The following is a 16,850-nucleotide window of genomic DNA, read 5'->3' as shown; positions in this document are numbered from 1 at the left end:
ATAGAGACACTATTGTGCTTATATTCTTTGTTGCAAGTAGAACAATGAAAGAAATTGTGTTTTTTTGCTTATCTGTTCCCTTTGGACATCCGCACATATGCCCAATCTGTTAACGCCATGTGGTGTTTGCTTTTAAGTGTTTTTAAATGTATATTTCAAAATTTCTGCATTAGCTGTAGTTTTTCAATACAAAATTGTCATGACTTACAAAATGGTCATTGAGTAAATCTGTGTTTATATAATATTTCATTGTGTACCACATCTGCACATCCAAATGACTTGACTTGTTGCCACAGAAAACATTTGCTTTGTTTGTGTTGGAGAAAGAGATTCTGGGTAAATATATGCAAATAAGGAACAGCAATGCCATAACTTGTTGCATTAAAAAAACATCCCTCAAATCCATCAAGCACTGTCGATATTGATCAAGATAGTAGAGAAATCAGTATACAGTAAAAAAAATGGTAAGAGGGAGTTTAAAATGGATTTCAGCAGAAAAAAAAATATATAATGCATTGTGTAAGTGCTTTCTAAGAATGCCTAGACGTAGAAACACTGTTTCAGTGGGAAAAAAATCACCTTATTTGGATATGCCACACAATTAATTATTTTATTTATTTACTTGCAGTGCAGGGTTCCTAATTGTAATGTGTGTGTGCATGTGAGCATGCATGTGTGTGTGAGCATGTATGTGTTTCTATGTGTGCGTGCATGCGCGTGAGCATGTATGTGTGTGTGTGTACATGTGATTGTATGCATGTGAGCATGTGGGCGTGTGCATGTGAGCATGTATGTGTTCGTGTCTTTGTGTACATGCATGTGAGCATGTGCATGTGTGTGTGTGTATGTGTTTGTGTGTGCATGCATGTGTGTGAGCATGTATATACTGTATGTGTAAGCATGTGAGTGTATGAGCATGTGTGTGCATGCGTGTGAACATGTGTGTGTTTGTGTGTGTGTGTTTGTGTGTGTGTGTTTGTGTGTGCTTGTGAGCATGTATTTGTGTGTGTGCGTGTGAGCATGTATGTGTGTGTGTGTGTCAATGTGAGCGAATGTGTATGTAATTGTGTATGTACGTCTGTGTGTGACATGATTAGATAGATAGATAGATAGATAGATAGATAGATAGATAAGAATGCTCGCCACTCCTTCGATTTCCCTGGTGGAATTTTCTAAAGCCACTTTTTACCCTGAAACGACGGTGTCTTGCTAAGTGCCGTATACTGCATTTTCATATGGGAAGGAGATCCATACATTACAAAACTGCACAATGAAAATCATAATTTAAAAATCATACAAAATGATTAATTGATCCGTTCACACAAAAATATGCAGGAAAAAAATGCATTGCTAAGGTGCATCAAATATTGTAATAACATTGTTCACCAAAAATCATATTTTTTGAAAAATTAAAAATTTGTTGGTAAATTACACAGGAAAAAAATTATAACTATGCACAGCGTAAATTGTACTTTAAGTACACTGGATGTGCACAATAAAGCAAGAAATTCATACTTAAAAGTACAAAATGCTTAAATACATGCAAAATATGAAATTGTTGTTTATTTCGTACATTGGGCTGAATATGGGCCTTCAATGGGTGTGTATGAAATTATCTCCTAAACCCCAGCATAATTCTGTAAACATTTTTGCCCTACAGATCTCACAGTTTTTTCTCGCAACTTAAAAGGTCGTGAGCTTTTATCAAAATACTGAAAACACTAATTACTCTGAAAAGAAAACCTACAAATACAAAAATAACAGTGAATTTAAGGTACAGTGCACTGAAAACAGTGTCATTTCATTTGTATTAGGCATAATATTAAAGTTTAAACATACACTAAGGTATCTCTTTGTACTTCGCCCTTCATTGTGAACATTTGCGTAACAGAGAGCTCTCCTTATTTATATGGAAGACATCTCGCCACTCGCAAGGACAGCCCATTTTATATAGAATTCCATGAGGGCTGCCCCTGCGAGCGTCAGCGTAGATAACCATGTCTAGACTTGCAAATTTTATAGAATCAGCCCCATAGTGAGATAAAGTAAACCAGCCATTATTAAGGAGAACATTCCCTCTGCTCCCCTATAGATCTCTATTACATGTAATAAAATGAAAAAAAAATAATAATAATAATATAATAAATCATTATGATATAAAACAATCACTTTTTTATTATTTCCGTTGCCCACTTTACATGTTAATGTTGTCTTTTGAAATTACATCTATAAGCATATAAGATGGAAGAATTTAAGAATGATAATTTATAACATTTGAATAACTAATACAATTAAAATTAAATAAATGTTGAAAATCATTGGTTGTTCAAATATTAACCCCTTGGCTACAAATTGAGTTCCAGGATTTGTTGCTGCTGTTTTTTTCTAACCTTTTTGCTAAACTGATTGTGATATGACTGACCTAGATCAGGACCAACCATCCCTGGCACTGTAACATCTCCCATTGCAGCAGTGATATCTAAGGGGAATTACATGTCATAAACAAGGCTGTCTGATAATCTGGAGCCATATGGTTGCCCTACACTAAACCATTGCACATTAACCATCTATCCACACTGGAACCCCCCCCCCACCCACCCACTGATTGAAATTGTGCAGTGTGTCTGCATTCTGCCATTATATGTGTGTGTCTCTAAGGGATAGATGGGTTTAACTCTTTCTTAGCCTCATCAGTAAACATCTCATATACCACTGTACAAATGTGCTAGAGATATATATATATATATAGTGCACTGAACAGCATGGTTAACCCTATACATTGCAAATCTATAAATGTTTTATATTTGCATCATTTATTTGTAGTAGTTCTTACTCGCTTTCTTGCTTATCTCTAATTGTGCAATTTTTGCCAGAAAGATTTGAAGATAAAAATAGACACCAATATTGTTGATTGCTGTGCAGGTTATCAGGCACCATTTGTTTCCCGGCCTGGAAGCTGTGGGTGGGTGGGGGCTGTCAGTGCGGAAGCTGATAGGGAGAACATTGAAGCTGAGGCCCTGGGGTCAGATCCATACACGCGAGCTCCGGCTTCCTTGTTTTAATTACCTGCTTAGCAAAACATCCCGGCCAGGCAGTGAGTGAGTGTGAACGGGCGTTATCTGGGCTGCTGCTGCAGGCTGCGCACACATCCTGCCGGTTCCTGACAGTGGGCTATCTCTGCACAGCACTCCCAGAAACCATTGTATGCGAAGGGCTGGGTCACTCACTGCAGGTTCCTGCTGCCCGGCCTGAGCTCCTTACATTGACAGATACCTTGGCTTCTTCCCAGGGCTAGACAGCACCAGTTAGGCCCTATCATGAAGTGCATTGCAGGGATTCATAGCAGCTAAGGGGTTAAATATCTTTATAAACACAATTAGAATCTGACAATGTAAGGGTTAACCATGATGGGAGACTGAGTAAAACATTTCTCCTAAGTGCAGTATCATATAATTGTTTAATTTAGCCACAGTGCTGTAATTTGTTGTGAAATTATTATTATTAATAATAAAAATGATAAGAATAGTTATAATAATAATAGTAATAAATAATGTTAATCAATGGAATTATCACCATCATAATATAATATTTGTATTAGTAAAAATGTCAATTTTCATCATTACCAATATCACTGTTACTAAAATGAATTATTATTAACAGTAATATTTTAGTAGTAGTACTAATAATGACAATCATAGTTCTAGTAGTAATTATGATGATTAGTACTGTATATAAGTAGGAATATAGTTGTCTGGATAGTTTGACTATCTCTTGTTATTTCACCATGTGCTGCTGTTCATACAAATAAAATGAAAACTATGCTCTGCTTCGTGGTGTTATAAACTAATACATTCATTTAAAGGGACACTGAATCCAATTTTTTTCTTTCATGATTCAGATAGAGCATGCAATTTTAAGCAACTTTCTAATTTACTCCTATTATCAATTTTTCTTCGTTCACTTGCTATCTTTATTTAAAAAAGAAGGCATCTAAGCTTCTTTTTTTTGGTTCAGACTATGGACAGCACTTTTTATTGGTAGATTAATGTATCCACCAATCAGCAAGAATAACCCAGATTATTCACCAAAAATGGGCCGGCATCTAAACTTACATTCTTACATTTCAAATAAAGATACCAAGAGAATGAAGCAAATTTGATAATAGGAGTAAATTAGAAAGTTGCTTAAAATTGCATGCTCTGTCTGAATCACAAAAGAGAAAAATTGGGTTTAGTGTCCCTTTAATGTTGATAATAAGGATACTGCCCTTATGTGCATGGGGTAAATAAATTATAATTAGCATCTATGGGTGCCAATTATACAAATACATTATCTGGCATTGGTACCCTGAGCTTTTTAAGAGTTTCCATATAGAGCACAATGGATGATAATGCCCTAGTAAGGTGCAGTTATAGGAACAATGTATTTGATATTCTAGATATGTACCATTTAACACATATATCAATTATATTTTCCTTTTTTATTTTTTTAGATATACATATATTATATTATAGGTAACATTAATTAAAATGGTAAACACACATGGAAAATGGGGTGTATGTTTATAAATATGTATGGGGTGTATGTTTATAAATAATTATAGCTTTAATTCTAAATCTTTTTAATTGCGGTATATTGACCTAATATGGCATAGATTATTTAATGAATAACACTATGTACATATTAATAACAGTATATACGAATAGTACAATGCGGCAAAGTGAAAGCAGATCTAGCCACATTTACACGGTGCTTTAATGCAGTGATTTTTAACCCTTTTTTTGCCGTGGCACACTTTTTTACATTAAAATTTTTTAAAAAAATCACACATTGTAGCCTAATACAGCATATATATATATACACATACACACAAACACACACATACTGTATGTATTGTGCTGTTATGCCATGCCTCCTACAAACTACCCCTGCACTGGGAGTAAAAAACAAGCAAAGTTTAAAAAAATATGTCACACTGTTGTCAGTCTGCCGTGGCACACCTGAGGATCTCTCACGGCACACTAGTGTGCCACGGCACACTGGTTGAAAAACACTGCTTTAATGAATGTAAAATCACTTAAAACCGGCACATTTTTATTTTGCTGGTGCTCATTAAATCCAATTCTAGTCTGAAGACGTATTGCAGCACTTGCTTTGCATTTGCACTTAGCTATTATGTTATCGCTGCTCACTTGCGCCACCAGGTGGAATCTAGAAAAACTGAATGAGGTGAACTCATAAAATTCCAGGAATTCCATTTGTGGTGATATCCCATCGTATATAGTCAGGTGAAGGAAGCAAATTTATGGCATCTTAAGCCTTATTGGACTTTAACTTTCATAACATTGGTCTATTTAGTAACGAGTACTAATCAACTTGTATTTCTTTGTCACCAGAACTGAAATATGTGGCTATTCAATAATTAATTTTTATTGCACTTCAAACAGTAGCTGTTTTTGGCCCTTAATATTGTGATATTCAAATATACATTTTCTGCATAGAAAGAAATCATATGCTGTTAAATGCTGATCTATATTATGTTTTGCATTTCATTTCTGAATATATATGGGTAGGTAATGTAATGAATGCCCTTGCTGCCTTGGGATCTTATAGCTCTTTTATCCTTAGCAGTTAGATACCCTATAAGCCTCACTAGATTATTTTTAATGATCAAGATGTAATGGCTCCCTAACAGAAGGTAAAGTTTTGTAAACACATCCAGGATATGCAAGGGATTTTGAGACCTTTTTATTGTCTTAAAAATGCAATTCATAGCCCTCATTAGCATTTATGGTTGCAAGCGTACAAGCAGAAAATGTGAAACTGGTATGTCATGAATAGCTCTACAGCTCATAAGAGGCCTGAAATTCTGTCTGCAATGTGGTGTGGGGTGAACATAGAGGAGGACTGTCCAGATGGCAGCCTGCATACACTGGGCTGCAGGTTTTTTTTTTGTCTCTGGTGCTGGGAGGAGATAAGCTCACTGGAGCATATGCAATCACCCCTTGCATTTTAACAAAACTAACTCACCATCAGTCAAAAGGAAAAGTGGAAGACATTAAAACAAAAGGTTTTCAATGCAATGCTACAGATCTTAGGCAATGAATCTAGTGCTGTGAATGTACTACTGTATTTCCTCTTTCTTGAAAATCAAACATTCACTACCATTAGGTACAATATGCCTATAGCTGTAAATACAACAGTAGAAAGAAAATATATTTTTGGATTGCTGTCATTTTTTAACTTTGCAAAACATATGTGTTTTTCCCATTAATTCATTGTTATTTGGTTTAAAGAGTATATAAAAGCATGTTAGCTTGACTTTAACACGTGCAAGATGACATAGCTGATCCTCGTTTATTTACTCATCATAATCAAGAGATTATGCTGGGTTAAATTTCTTGTTTACATTTTAAACTACCAATGTTTCTCAGTTTATTTTACATCTAAAAAAAAAAAATCTGTTGAAGGAGAACGAGGAAAATGTAGATGCTTAAAAGCCATGGCCTTAGTTTAAATCATAGTTCTGTTTTGCACACACTCATGCACAACCACACACTCACACATACACATTCATATACAACCACACACGCACACACATACACACTCATACACAACCACACACATACACACTAGCTCACATACATACACACGTAAATGCACACTTACACATATACACTCACACACATAGACACTCGTTCACAAACATGCACACTCACACACACACGCATACGTACACACATACACTCACAACCATACACACATACACTCTCACACAAATACATACGTGTATGCACACTCACACATACACCCATACACTCACACATCACACACAAACACACATATGCATGAGTATGCACACTCACACATATACACACACACACATACTCACACACATACACACGCGTATGCACACTCACACATACACACACACACACATACTCACACACATACACACGCGTATGCATGCTCATACACATACACACTAGCGCACACAAATACACACGCATATGCACACATACACATATTCACACACATACAATAACACACACATACAAACATGTATACACACACACACTCACCCATACACACGCGTATGCACTCACACACATACTCACACACATACAATAAAACACATATACAAACATGTATACACACACTCACCCATACACACATACACACGCATATGCACTCACACACATACTCACACACATACAAACGTGTATGCACACTCACACATATTCACACACACACACATACTCACACACATACACTCACACACACACATGTTCACACACACTCACACACATACACACTAGCTCACACACATACACATGTAAATGCACACTTACACATATACACTCACACACATACTCACACACTCGTTCACAAACATGCACGCTCACACACACGCATACATACACACATATACTCACAACCATACACACACACACACACATACACTCTCACACAAATACATACATGTATACACACTCACACATACACCCATACACTCACACATCACACACAAACACACATATACATGTGTATGCACACTCACACATACACACACACATACTCACACACATATGCATGCTCATACACATACACACTAGCGCACACACATACACACGAATATGCACACATACACATACTCACACACATACAATAACACACACATACAAACATGTATACACACTCTCACACATACACACGCATATGCACTCACACACATACTCACACATACAAACGTGTATGCACACTCACACATATTCATACACACACATACTCACACACATACACTCTCACACACACACACACATACTCACACACATGCACTCTCACACACACACATACTCACACACATACGCTTACACACACATACTCACACACAAACACACACCTACACACACGTATGCACACATACACATACTTACAAACACACATAGACATGCGTATGCACACTCACACATACTCTCACACACATTCACACACACACACACACAATATAATTGCTGTGCTGTAAATTAAATTAATCCCCCAAAGCAGGAGAAATTTCTGTTACCCATCCAAACAGCTGACACATTAGTTGCTCTTGTCCTGACAGTGGGATGCTTTAAGAAAAAACTAATAGCTTCCAGCTAGGTGGAAAATTAGAGAGACAGAAGACATCCCTCAGTAAATTTGAATTTGAAAGCTCTGCAATTGCCTCAACTTTATTTACTAGCACTGGCCTAGAACAGATCATTTTTGGGTGGCCATTGATCTGAAAGTGAATGTGGGACATGGAATGGTAAAATTGGACATTAGTGAGTCCTCCCCTTCAAGCTGGTGTGCCACTTAGCATTAAAGCCCACCCTCAGTCAAGGCTCCTATAGACAATTCATCAATGCTAGTCATTGAGTGCCTCTTCTTTAAGCTCATCAAGTCCTGCACATAGAAAGTCAGAAAAAAAGCCTTATTCAGCTTTGTTAAAGTCAACTAGGAGTAAAATGCTTCAATTGAACCCATATTGCCCTTGTTTTTTCACTTTGTTAATTTAACCCTGCTTAAAATAGTGCCTTTATTTGGTGAGATAGAATATCTGTGGCTATTAATTCTCTTGTATTGAATAGCTTGTGGCAGGCTAGAGCAGATGGGGTAGAAAAGTATTTGGTCTGGTATATTGCTTTCAATTAGGATCAATGAGGTTCCAGCTTCTTTTGAATTAACTCACTTAATACCCACTGTGTGAAGTCATGAATTCACAATGCATCACAACAGCAGGGTTTATAAATAGGAGGCAAAGTTAGCCAGACCCTACAGAAAAGTCACTACATCCTCTCCCTGCCAGCACACTGCTCTCTGTCTCCAGATGCATTTTAATAGTCTCCCAGTCCTTGCTGGTAAGTTCATTTTGCTCTGTTCCCATTGCTATTATTTGCTCACTATGGATGTTAGTAGCAACTTAGCACTTGGCATGTGTCTGCAGAGCACGTAAAGCCAGCCCCGTTCATTACTTTGCTCTTTAAATGTACATAATAAGCCTCTTGATACCTTTCAACTTAACATTTACACAATAGAGTTATTTATCCATCTGCATACTGCTTCTGTAGGCTTTTGCACACACACACAAAGGGGGTTGTGTTTCATCTTGATTCTACAGTCTATCTCTGCATTATCAGTGCATCCAAACTCTTACTCAGTTTGGCATCAGCAAATATATTTTATTAAATGATGTAAACGTTATTGTGGCTGTCTATAAACTTAGCAAGCAATATGTATTCAGCAAGCTCTGCCAAATTAGCTCTGTCTGATTGCTGGGAAAGCTGAAGTGGTCTTGGATGCTGAAACACTCTGTCAAAATCTGTTCTCAACTAGATTCAAGGTGAAAAGCCCAAGGGATCTCGCTTCTCTTGACCAGTGTAAAGTGGCAATTTACTCCAACCACACACATACATTCAAAATGTTTTACACCAGGAATGTTAAAAAATGACATTTTATATTTGGGATGTACTTGTCGTTTTAAATATGTTATTTGTAATGTACAGTTACCTACGACTAACATTTGGCTACTGACGTTTTAAAATCAAGCTCTACAAATGTTTAATATTTGGGTAATTGCCATTTTAAAATGTTTTTTTTATATATTGATCCATTTTTAATTGTGTGTTTATATATATGTATGTATGTGTGTATATATATATATATATATATATATATATATATATATATATATATATATATATATATATATATATATATATATATATACATACACACACATATATTATATACTAAACTTAGAAACTTGATTTGTATAGCTAACTTGCCACTGTAATAGTATTGTTGTCCTCCCTAGAAGGTTCAATCGATTTATTTTGCATGTGCCTCTTTGTTTTGTGCAGAAGCATACTCTTTTTCTTTTTTTTCTAATTAATATTTAATTGTTGTGAAACAATGACTTGAAACCTTACTCCAAGGCACTGGACTATAGCATGAGCCACCGGAATATTTTACCCTTCACAAAAAACCCTGAATGCTCTAAATGAATATATAACATTTTGAAATAGTATTATTATTTTTTTTGGTTGTTGGACTTCCAAATAATATGTTGTTAGCTTGAGCTGTATTTATGGAGATTATACTTTAATTTAACCCTTTAACTGCCAAACAATTTGGCCTTGTAGGCTCCTCTGGCAACCAAAGTGTTAAAATAGTAATGCTTCGTCAATATGATTCTTGCCATAGAGGAAGACACTCTGGGAGGAGGGGACAATTTGTCACTGCTTAAACACATAGATCTCATTAGTGACTGTATAGGAAGGCAGGGTTGAAACTGACATCAACTAATACACTGAAAATCATCAGAGGCAAAATAACTGACTACATGGGATCAACTCACTTCAAGAGTTAAAGAACCAAGCTCGTCTGAGCATTGCTGCTGAAAAAAAAAAAAAAGATGCAAAGGGAATTCCTGGAGGAAAAAAAAATTGTTGGATATAATAATTGCTTGATCTCTCCTTGACTGCAACATATACTGGAGGATGGGACTTTGAAATCAGACTGGTGTGCAGCTCATATGCTGCAAAGATGTTCTGCAAAGACACTAGGAAGGTTTTTCAAGGGTTATGTTCAATGAGAGACTTTTAAACAACAGCTATTTTCCTGGAGCTTGGCGTTTTGTATAAACCTAAGTGTGCCACATAAGACACGCTTGTCAGGCGTATGTTTCTCCTATGAGGTAAGGATCTTATACAAAGGACTTTAGAGGTACTGCTGAGAAGAAAATAGCCAGCCTTAGATAAAGCCTTGTAACAAAGGCATGCAGTTTTATGTGTCATGGTGTCCATTAAAGCTTATTAGGGAAGAGTGCATTGAACCCAGCCAGGCATATGTTATTCATAGGAAGGATAAACATTTAAGGGTATACAATATTCAGAATCAGGAGGACATGATTGTTAAGCCTTTGAAAGAGCTTTACAGGGAATATTTTGTTTTCATCCCCTATGGATCAGCATCCAAAGGTAAAAGCGTGAGCTGCAAATGTTTGGAGCATATCAATACAGTAATCCCAGGGGGCTGAAAGCACTGTGGTAAAATAAGTGGTCTGCTTCTGTGTGTGTTTTTTACACAAACTGCAGTGGCTAACAAAGGGAATGCTTTGGGGTACTTTTGTTCAGTGAGATAAATTGGTATGTTCAAAAAAATGTAATTAAAAACCGTATACATTTAAATGATGATTTATAGAAACAAGGGTATTTTTTTTTTTACCAGGTGTAATTTTAGTATAAGCTTATTAATTAGTGCTGGAAACTGGCACCAAGTGGCAATTATCAGTTGTTTTACTATTTATTATTATTATTTCTTAATGTCAAGTCGTTTTTTAGAAAGGGTTAATTAGTTGTTGGTGGTAAAAAAAAAGCTGAATGATTGGATTGTAAGCAGAGCATCTTATTTCTCTTCTCATTTGGTTTATAGTCAGGCAAGTCAGCAGAAGAAACCTGGGGATTGTAATAATTTGCACACACATCCCTGTCATTGTTCTGCCTGAAGAGACAGGGCTGGGTTCAAGGCCACATGTGCTCCTGTCATCAGTCACATTTCTGCTCCAAGTGCAATACAGAGTGTCAGTTCTCCATCTGTCTTTGCTTGGCAAAAGCACGCGTCTAGCATCCCGCCTGCAGCTACTCTGCCACAGCCAGCCCTGATGGCCCTGCTGCCGCTTCTGCTCCTGTGCTCCTCGCATTCATTCCTGAGCTCACGAGCGCTCCGCACTTAGCTCCTCTGGCCACAACAAGGGAGCACATTCCTCTCTATTCATTTACGTTGTTTTTCCAGGATGCCGGGTAAGTTCCATTTTACTGCTCATTTGCAAGTTTTTTTTAAAGCATGATAGACAGAGAGTTATAGATGTGTGTATATATATATATATATATATATATATATATATATATATATATATATATATATATATATATATATATACACATTCATTGTTAAACATCATTAATTAGTGTGTATGTGTATGTTGTGTTTAAATTCTGACCTTTTTGTTGGGACTGATATTTTTTCAATTTAAAAAAAAAAAAAGTTACCCAAATTTTAACTATTAATTACTTTTTGTCGTTTCTTTTGGCCAAGGAAATTACTAGACTATAGTCAGAACTTATACTCTATACTGTGGCTAGTAATGTTATTATTTTGCCTATGTCAAATTATGCACAAGAAAATATTAATGTTGGATGAAGGTCCAGTCCCTAATTTTAGATCCAGTGCCAGTGAAAACACATCTGGATATGCTGGAGAAAGTCACTGGAGAGAGAGAATTGGCTCTGTGTAGGGATTTTAATGTCAAAGGAATGGGCAGGCCATACAAACCTCTGCCAGAGGGCCCCACTCAACTGCTTTAAGAAAAGGGAAGAGAGGAAAAACAGATTGAAAGAAATGGGAAAGAGGAGGAATAAAGAGGTAGTGCTTGTCTTCCTGTGTATTTTCCAAAAATAGACCTGCAATCAAGAAAATATAAAATATGATGTGTAACTAAATAAAGTACAGAGAAATAGTGGTCTATGATAGAACAGGAGTTGGAAATAAATATATGTTATATAATACATAAGACTAGTAGCTGTTTGGCTGACGTTATTATATACTATAATGTAGATATGACACAGCTCTTTGGTTTCAGAGCATGTGCACCTCACAGATGGTGTTTTGAAACCTTATCTTGCTGCCAGCTTGCTGTGGTCACGTTAGTGTGAAGGTATTGCCAGTTGTTTGAAGATTGTGTTTTCTTTTGGTTCTTCTGGCATATTTGGTGACAATGAGACATTTTGGGTAAAAAAGGGATAAGGCTTAGAAGAAAAAATAAATAAAATGTGTGGGTTATTGAATGCATCAAGGTCGATACAAATGCTAAATTGTGCCTTGTTTCAGTTGAATAATTTAGCTCTGGCATTTGAATCGCTTTTAGTTAAGCAAATGCATATTTGCTGTTATGTAGTTCAGATTTTTATCATTTTAAGCATAAATTCATTGCATGGTTACTTTGTTAGTAAAATTATTATTTTACATAGTAGGTGCATTAACAATTTAAATAGTTATACATTATTATATATAACATGCTTTATTTATAAACACTCTACAAGTAATCAAAACAGATTAACCCTTTAAGGACACAGCTTTCAGTTTGCTCAATTGTTTTATGATGGAAAAATTCTGTCATATGTCCTTAAGAGGTTAAAGTAAAAAGCTAAGGGTCTGTAATATAATGTGATATATAAACATTGTATATGTTCTATTTTCATACAATGTTTTTGTCAAATATTTAAAAATTGTTGCAGTTTTAACTCATGGACTCAAACACAATGACACATTTGTATCAATAAAATATCTCCGATTTAATCTGTCAACAGTATTTATACCAAGATCCTTGTTAGACAAGCTTAAATTATGACTGCATTTCTCTAAAAGTAGTAGCAAACTGTAGTGTTTTCCAATCTTTGCTGTGAGTGCCAGGAAAGCTTGCACTTGGAAGCAGAGAATGCATTGACAGCTGTGACTGGAGCATGTGCCAGAATACAGATACTTCAGCAGATCTGACACTTGGCTATTTTTGACACCCATCTGTACTTTTTTTTTACTCTCCTGTAGGACGAACTGTCTCTCAATCTGCTCATTGCATATTTCAGCTTTTTCATACATATATTTTTCTTAAATGGTCAATATTATCCTTATGGAATTTAAATTAAACTCTACTTTATTTTTCTTTATTACCAGAGCTTTTAACATCCTACTATGAAATGGAGCTAAAGCCAGTATGCTCTGATACAGTATCATGATCATCTATATGTATGTCTGATGTTTTTATCATATAATATATTTACATAATTGTCTTACAAATAACAACCAGTATTCTGTTATATGTGCTAGGATTATTAAGTGCAATATATATTATATTACTCACAAACACCTCTCTCTGTCCTTCTATAGATTTTTTATACATGTAACACTCCAAACACACATGTACACACATACACACACATGCACACTCACATGTACATATACACACATGCACACTAACATATACACACACATGCACAATCACATGTACACACATACACACATGCACACTCACATGTACACACACATGTACACTCACATGTACACATATACACACATGCACACTTACATATACCCACACATGCACACTCACATGTACATATACACACATGCACACCTACATATACACACACATGCACACTCACATGTACACATATACACACATGCACACTTACATTTACACACACATGCACACTCACATGTACACACATACACACATGCACACTTACATGTACACACATGCACACATGCACACTTACATGTACACACATGCACACACATGCACACTCACATGTACATATACACACATGCACACTTACATATACTCACACATGCACACTCACATGTACACATACATGTACACTCACATGTACACATATACACACATGCACACTTACATATACCCACACATGCACACTCACATGTACACATATACACACATGCACACTTACATGTACACATATACACACATGCACACTCACATGTACACATATACACACATGCACACTTACATTTACACACACATGCACACTCACATGTACACACATACACACATGCACACTTACATGTACACACATGCACACATGCACACTTACATGTACATATATACACAAATGCACACTTACATGTACACACACATGCACACTCACATGTACACACATACACACACACATGTACCATCATACATACATGCACACTTACATGTACACATATATACACACTTACATGTACACACATATACACACATGCACGCTTACATGTACACACATATACACACATGCACACTTACATGATGCACACACACACACTTGCACACTTACATGTACACACATGCACACTTACATGTACATACATACACACACATGCACACTTACATGTACATATATACACAAATGCACACTTACATGTACACACACATGCACACTCACATGTACACACATACACACACATGTACCCACATACACACATGCACACTTACATGTACACATATATACACATATGCACACTTACATGTACACACATATACACACATGAACACTTACATGTACACACATATACACACATGCACACTTACATGATGCACACACACACACTTGCACACTTACATGTACACACATGCACACTTACATGTACACACATACACACACACCTGCAAACTTAAATGTGCACACATACATTCATATGCAAACTTACATGTACACACATACACACACATGTTCACTTACATGTACACACACATACATACATGTGCACACTTACATGTACACACATACACACACGTGCACACTTACCTGTACACACATGCAAACTTACATGTACATACACACACATGCACACTTACATGTACACACACATGTGCACACTTACATGTACACACTTGCATGTACACACATACATACACACACATGCACACTTACATGTACACACATGCACACACGTGCACACTTACATGTACACATAAAGAGTTTTAAAATAAATATCTCAGATTTTAATCCTTATTTTTAAACAAGGGCTCAGTTTTCTCTAATTATGGTGCTGCTATTCCCTCTGCATTATCACATTATATTTCACTCTTTTTTTTAAACACTTTTAATACAATTAGGCTGCATTGGTTACTATTCAAAGATAATGTAAAACAAGAACCCCATAAAGTAAACAGAACAAAGCTTATATGTAATAGTCCAAAATAGTGTAACAAGTGTTGCTCCTGTCAATGCCAAAAGATTAATGTGCACTCAGATCTGGGTAATTACACTATCCTGTATCAAACAGATTGAAAAAAAAAAAATGTTACATATAGCACAATGCAATCATACATTTAAAACAAGGACATATTTTAAATGTCTGATTCTTTGCACAAAATTTTATGCACATCTTAAAGGGATATGAAACTCAAAAATTTGCTTTTGTGATTCAGACAGAGCATATTATTTAAAAAAAAACTTCCAATTTACTGCTGGCAAATTTGCTTTGTTCTCATTATATTATGTGTTGAAGAGATACCTAGGTAGGCATCTGGAGCACTACATCGCAGGAAATTGTGCTGCCATCTAGTGCTCTTACAAATGGATAACATTCTTGCAAAACTGCTGCCATAAAGTGCTCCAGACATGGGTCGGCTCTTAAGCATACATCCCTGCTTTTCATCAAACAATACCAAGGGGACGATTTATCAAAGCTTCAACTGATAATAAGATGGAATCCGCTTGAATCTCGCATCATATTCGACTCAAATTGAATCCGCCATAATTATCAAAGCATCAAGATCGTCAAATGTTGAAATGTGTGACATAATATGCGCTCCCTCGTTATCAATCTGATGCAGATCAATGCTTGCATCATTCCAGATGTTTTGAATTCACGTTCGACTCTATTTGACCCTCTTCCCAATTTATCCATCATTTAACCGGTACTCTCGCGTCTATTCTGCCGTAGCATACCTATCATTTAAATCACCACCCTTGAGGCCGCGAATGCCATAGAAATCAATGGGAGTCTGAAAACACAGAAAGGTTATGTTCGATGTTGCAAAAGAATGAAGCATATTACATAAGAAAAGTACTTATGGATTATGGATTATGTTACATCTTTGTCTCTCATTATAAAACAAGGGGACAGTATTATTGCTTCAAATTTGGTGCACTAGTAGATAAAGGGATACAAATTAAATAAATACATTACATAATATAGCTAACTTCCTTTTTTTGGATAAATCTATTTGCACTGTGTTTAATGCATTTAATACAAGT

General features: G+C 36.0%; 1 protein-coding gene across 3 annotated transcripts in view; it reads left to right on the top strand.

The window, feature by feature from the left end:
* RUNX1T1 (RUNX1 partner transcriptional co-repressor 1) overlaps nt 1–16,850 on the top strand; it is a 160,931-nt gene that overhangs the window by 40,942 nt on the left and 103,139 nt on the right. The window contains exon 1 of one of the 3 annotated variants that reach the window (XM_053715193.1): nt 11,609–11,828. The exons of the other annotated variants lie outside the window; for them this stretch is intronic. Coding sequence (XP_053571168.1) covers nt 11,822–11,828 — 7 coding nt within the window. The 5' untranslated portion in view covers nt 11,609–11,821. Of the gene's footprint in view, nt 1–11,608; nt 11,829–16,850 lie in introns of those variants that run through there. 3 annotated transcript variants of the gene reach the window in all.

This window comes from Bombina bombina, chromosome 5 (genome assembly GCF_027579735.1).
Source record: "Bombina bombina isolate aBomBom1 chromosome 5, aBomBom1.pri, whole genome shotgun sequence".
Taxonomy (NCBI): domain Eukaryota; kingdom Metazoa; phylum Chordata; class Amphibia; order Anura; family Bombinatoridae; genus Bombina; species Bombina bombina.
The sequence above is the reverse complement of the archived record's forward strand: the minus strand, read 5'-3'. Positions and strand labels throughout refer to the sequence as shown.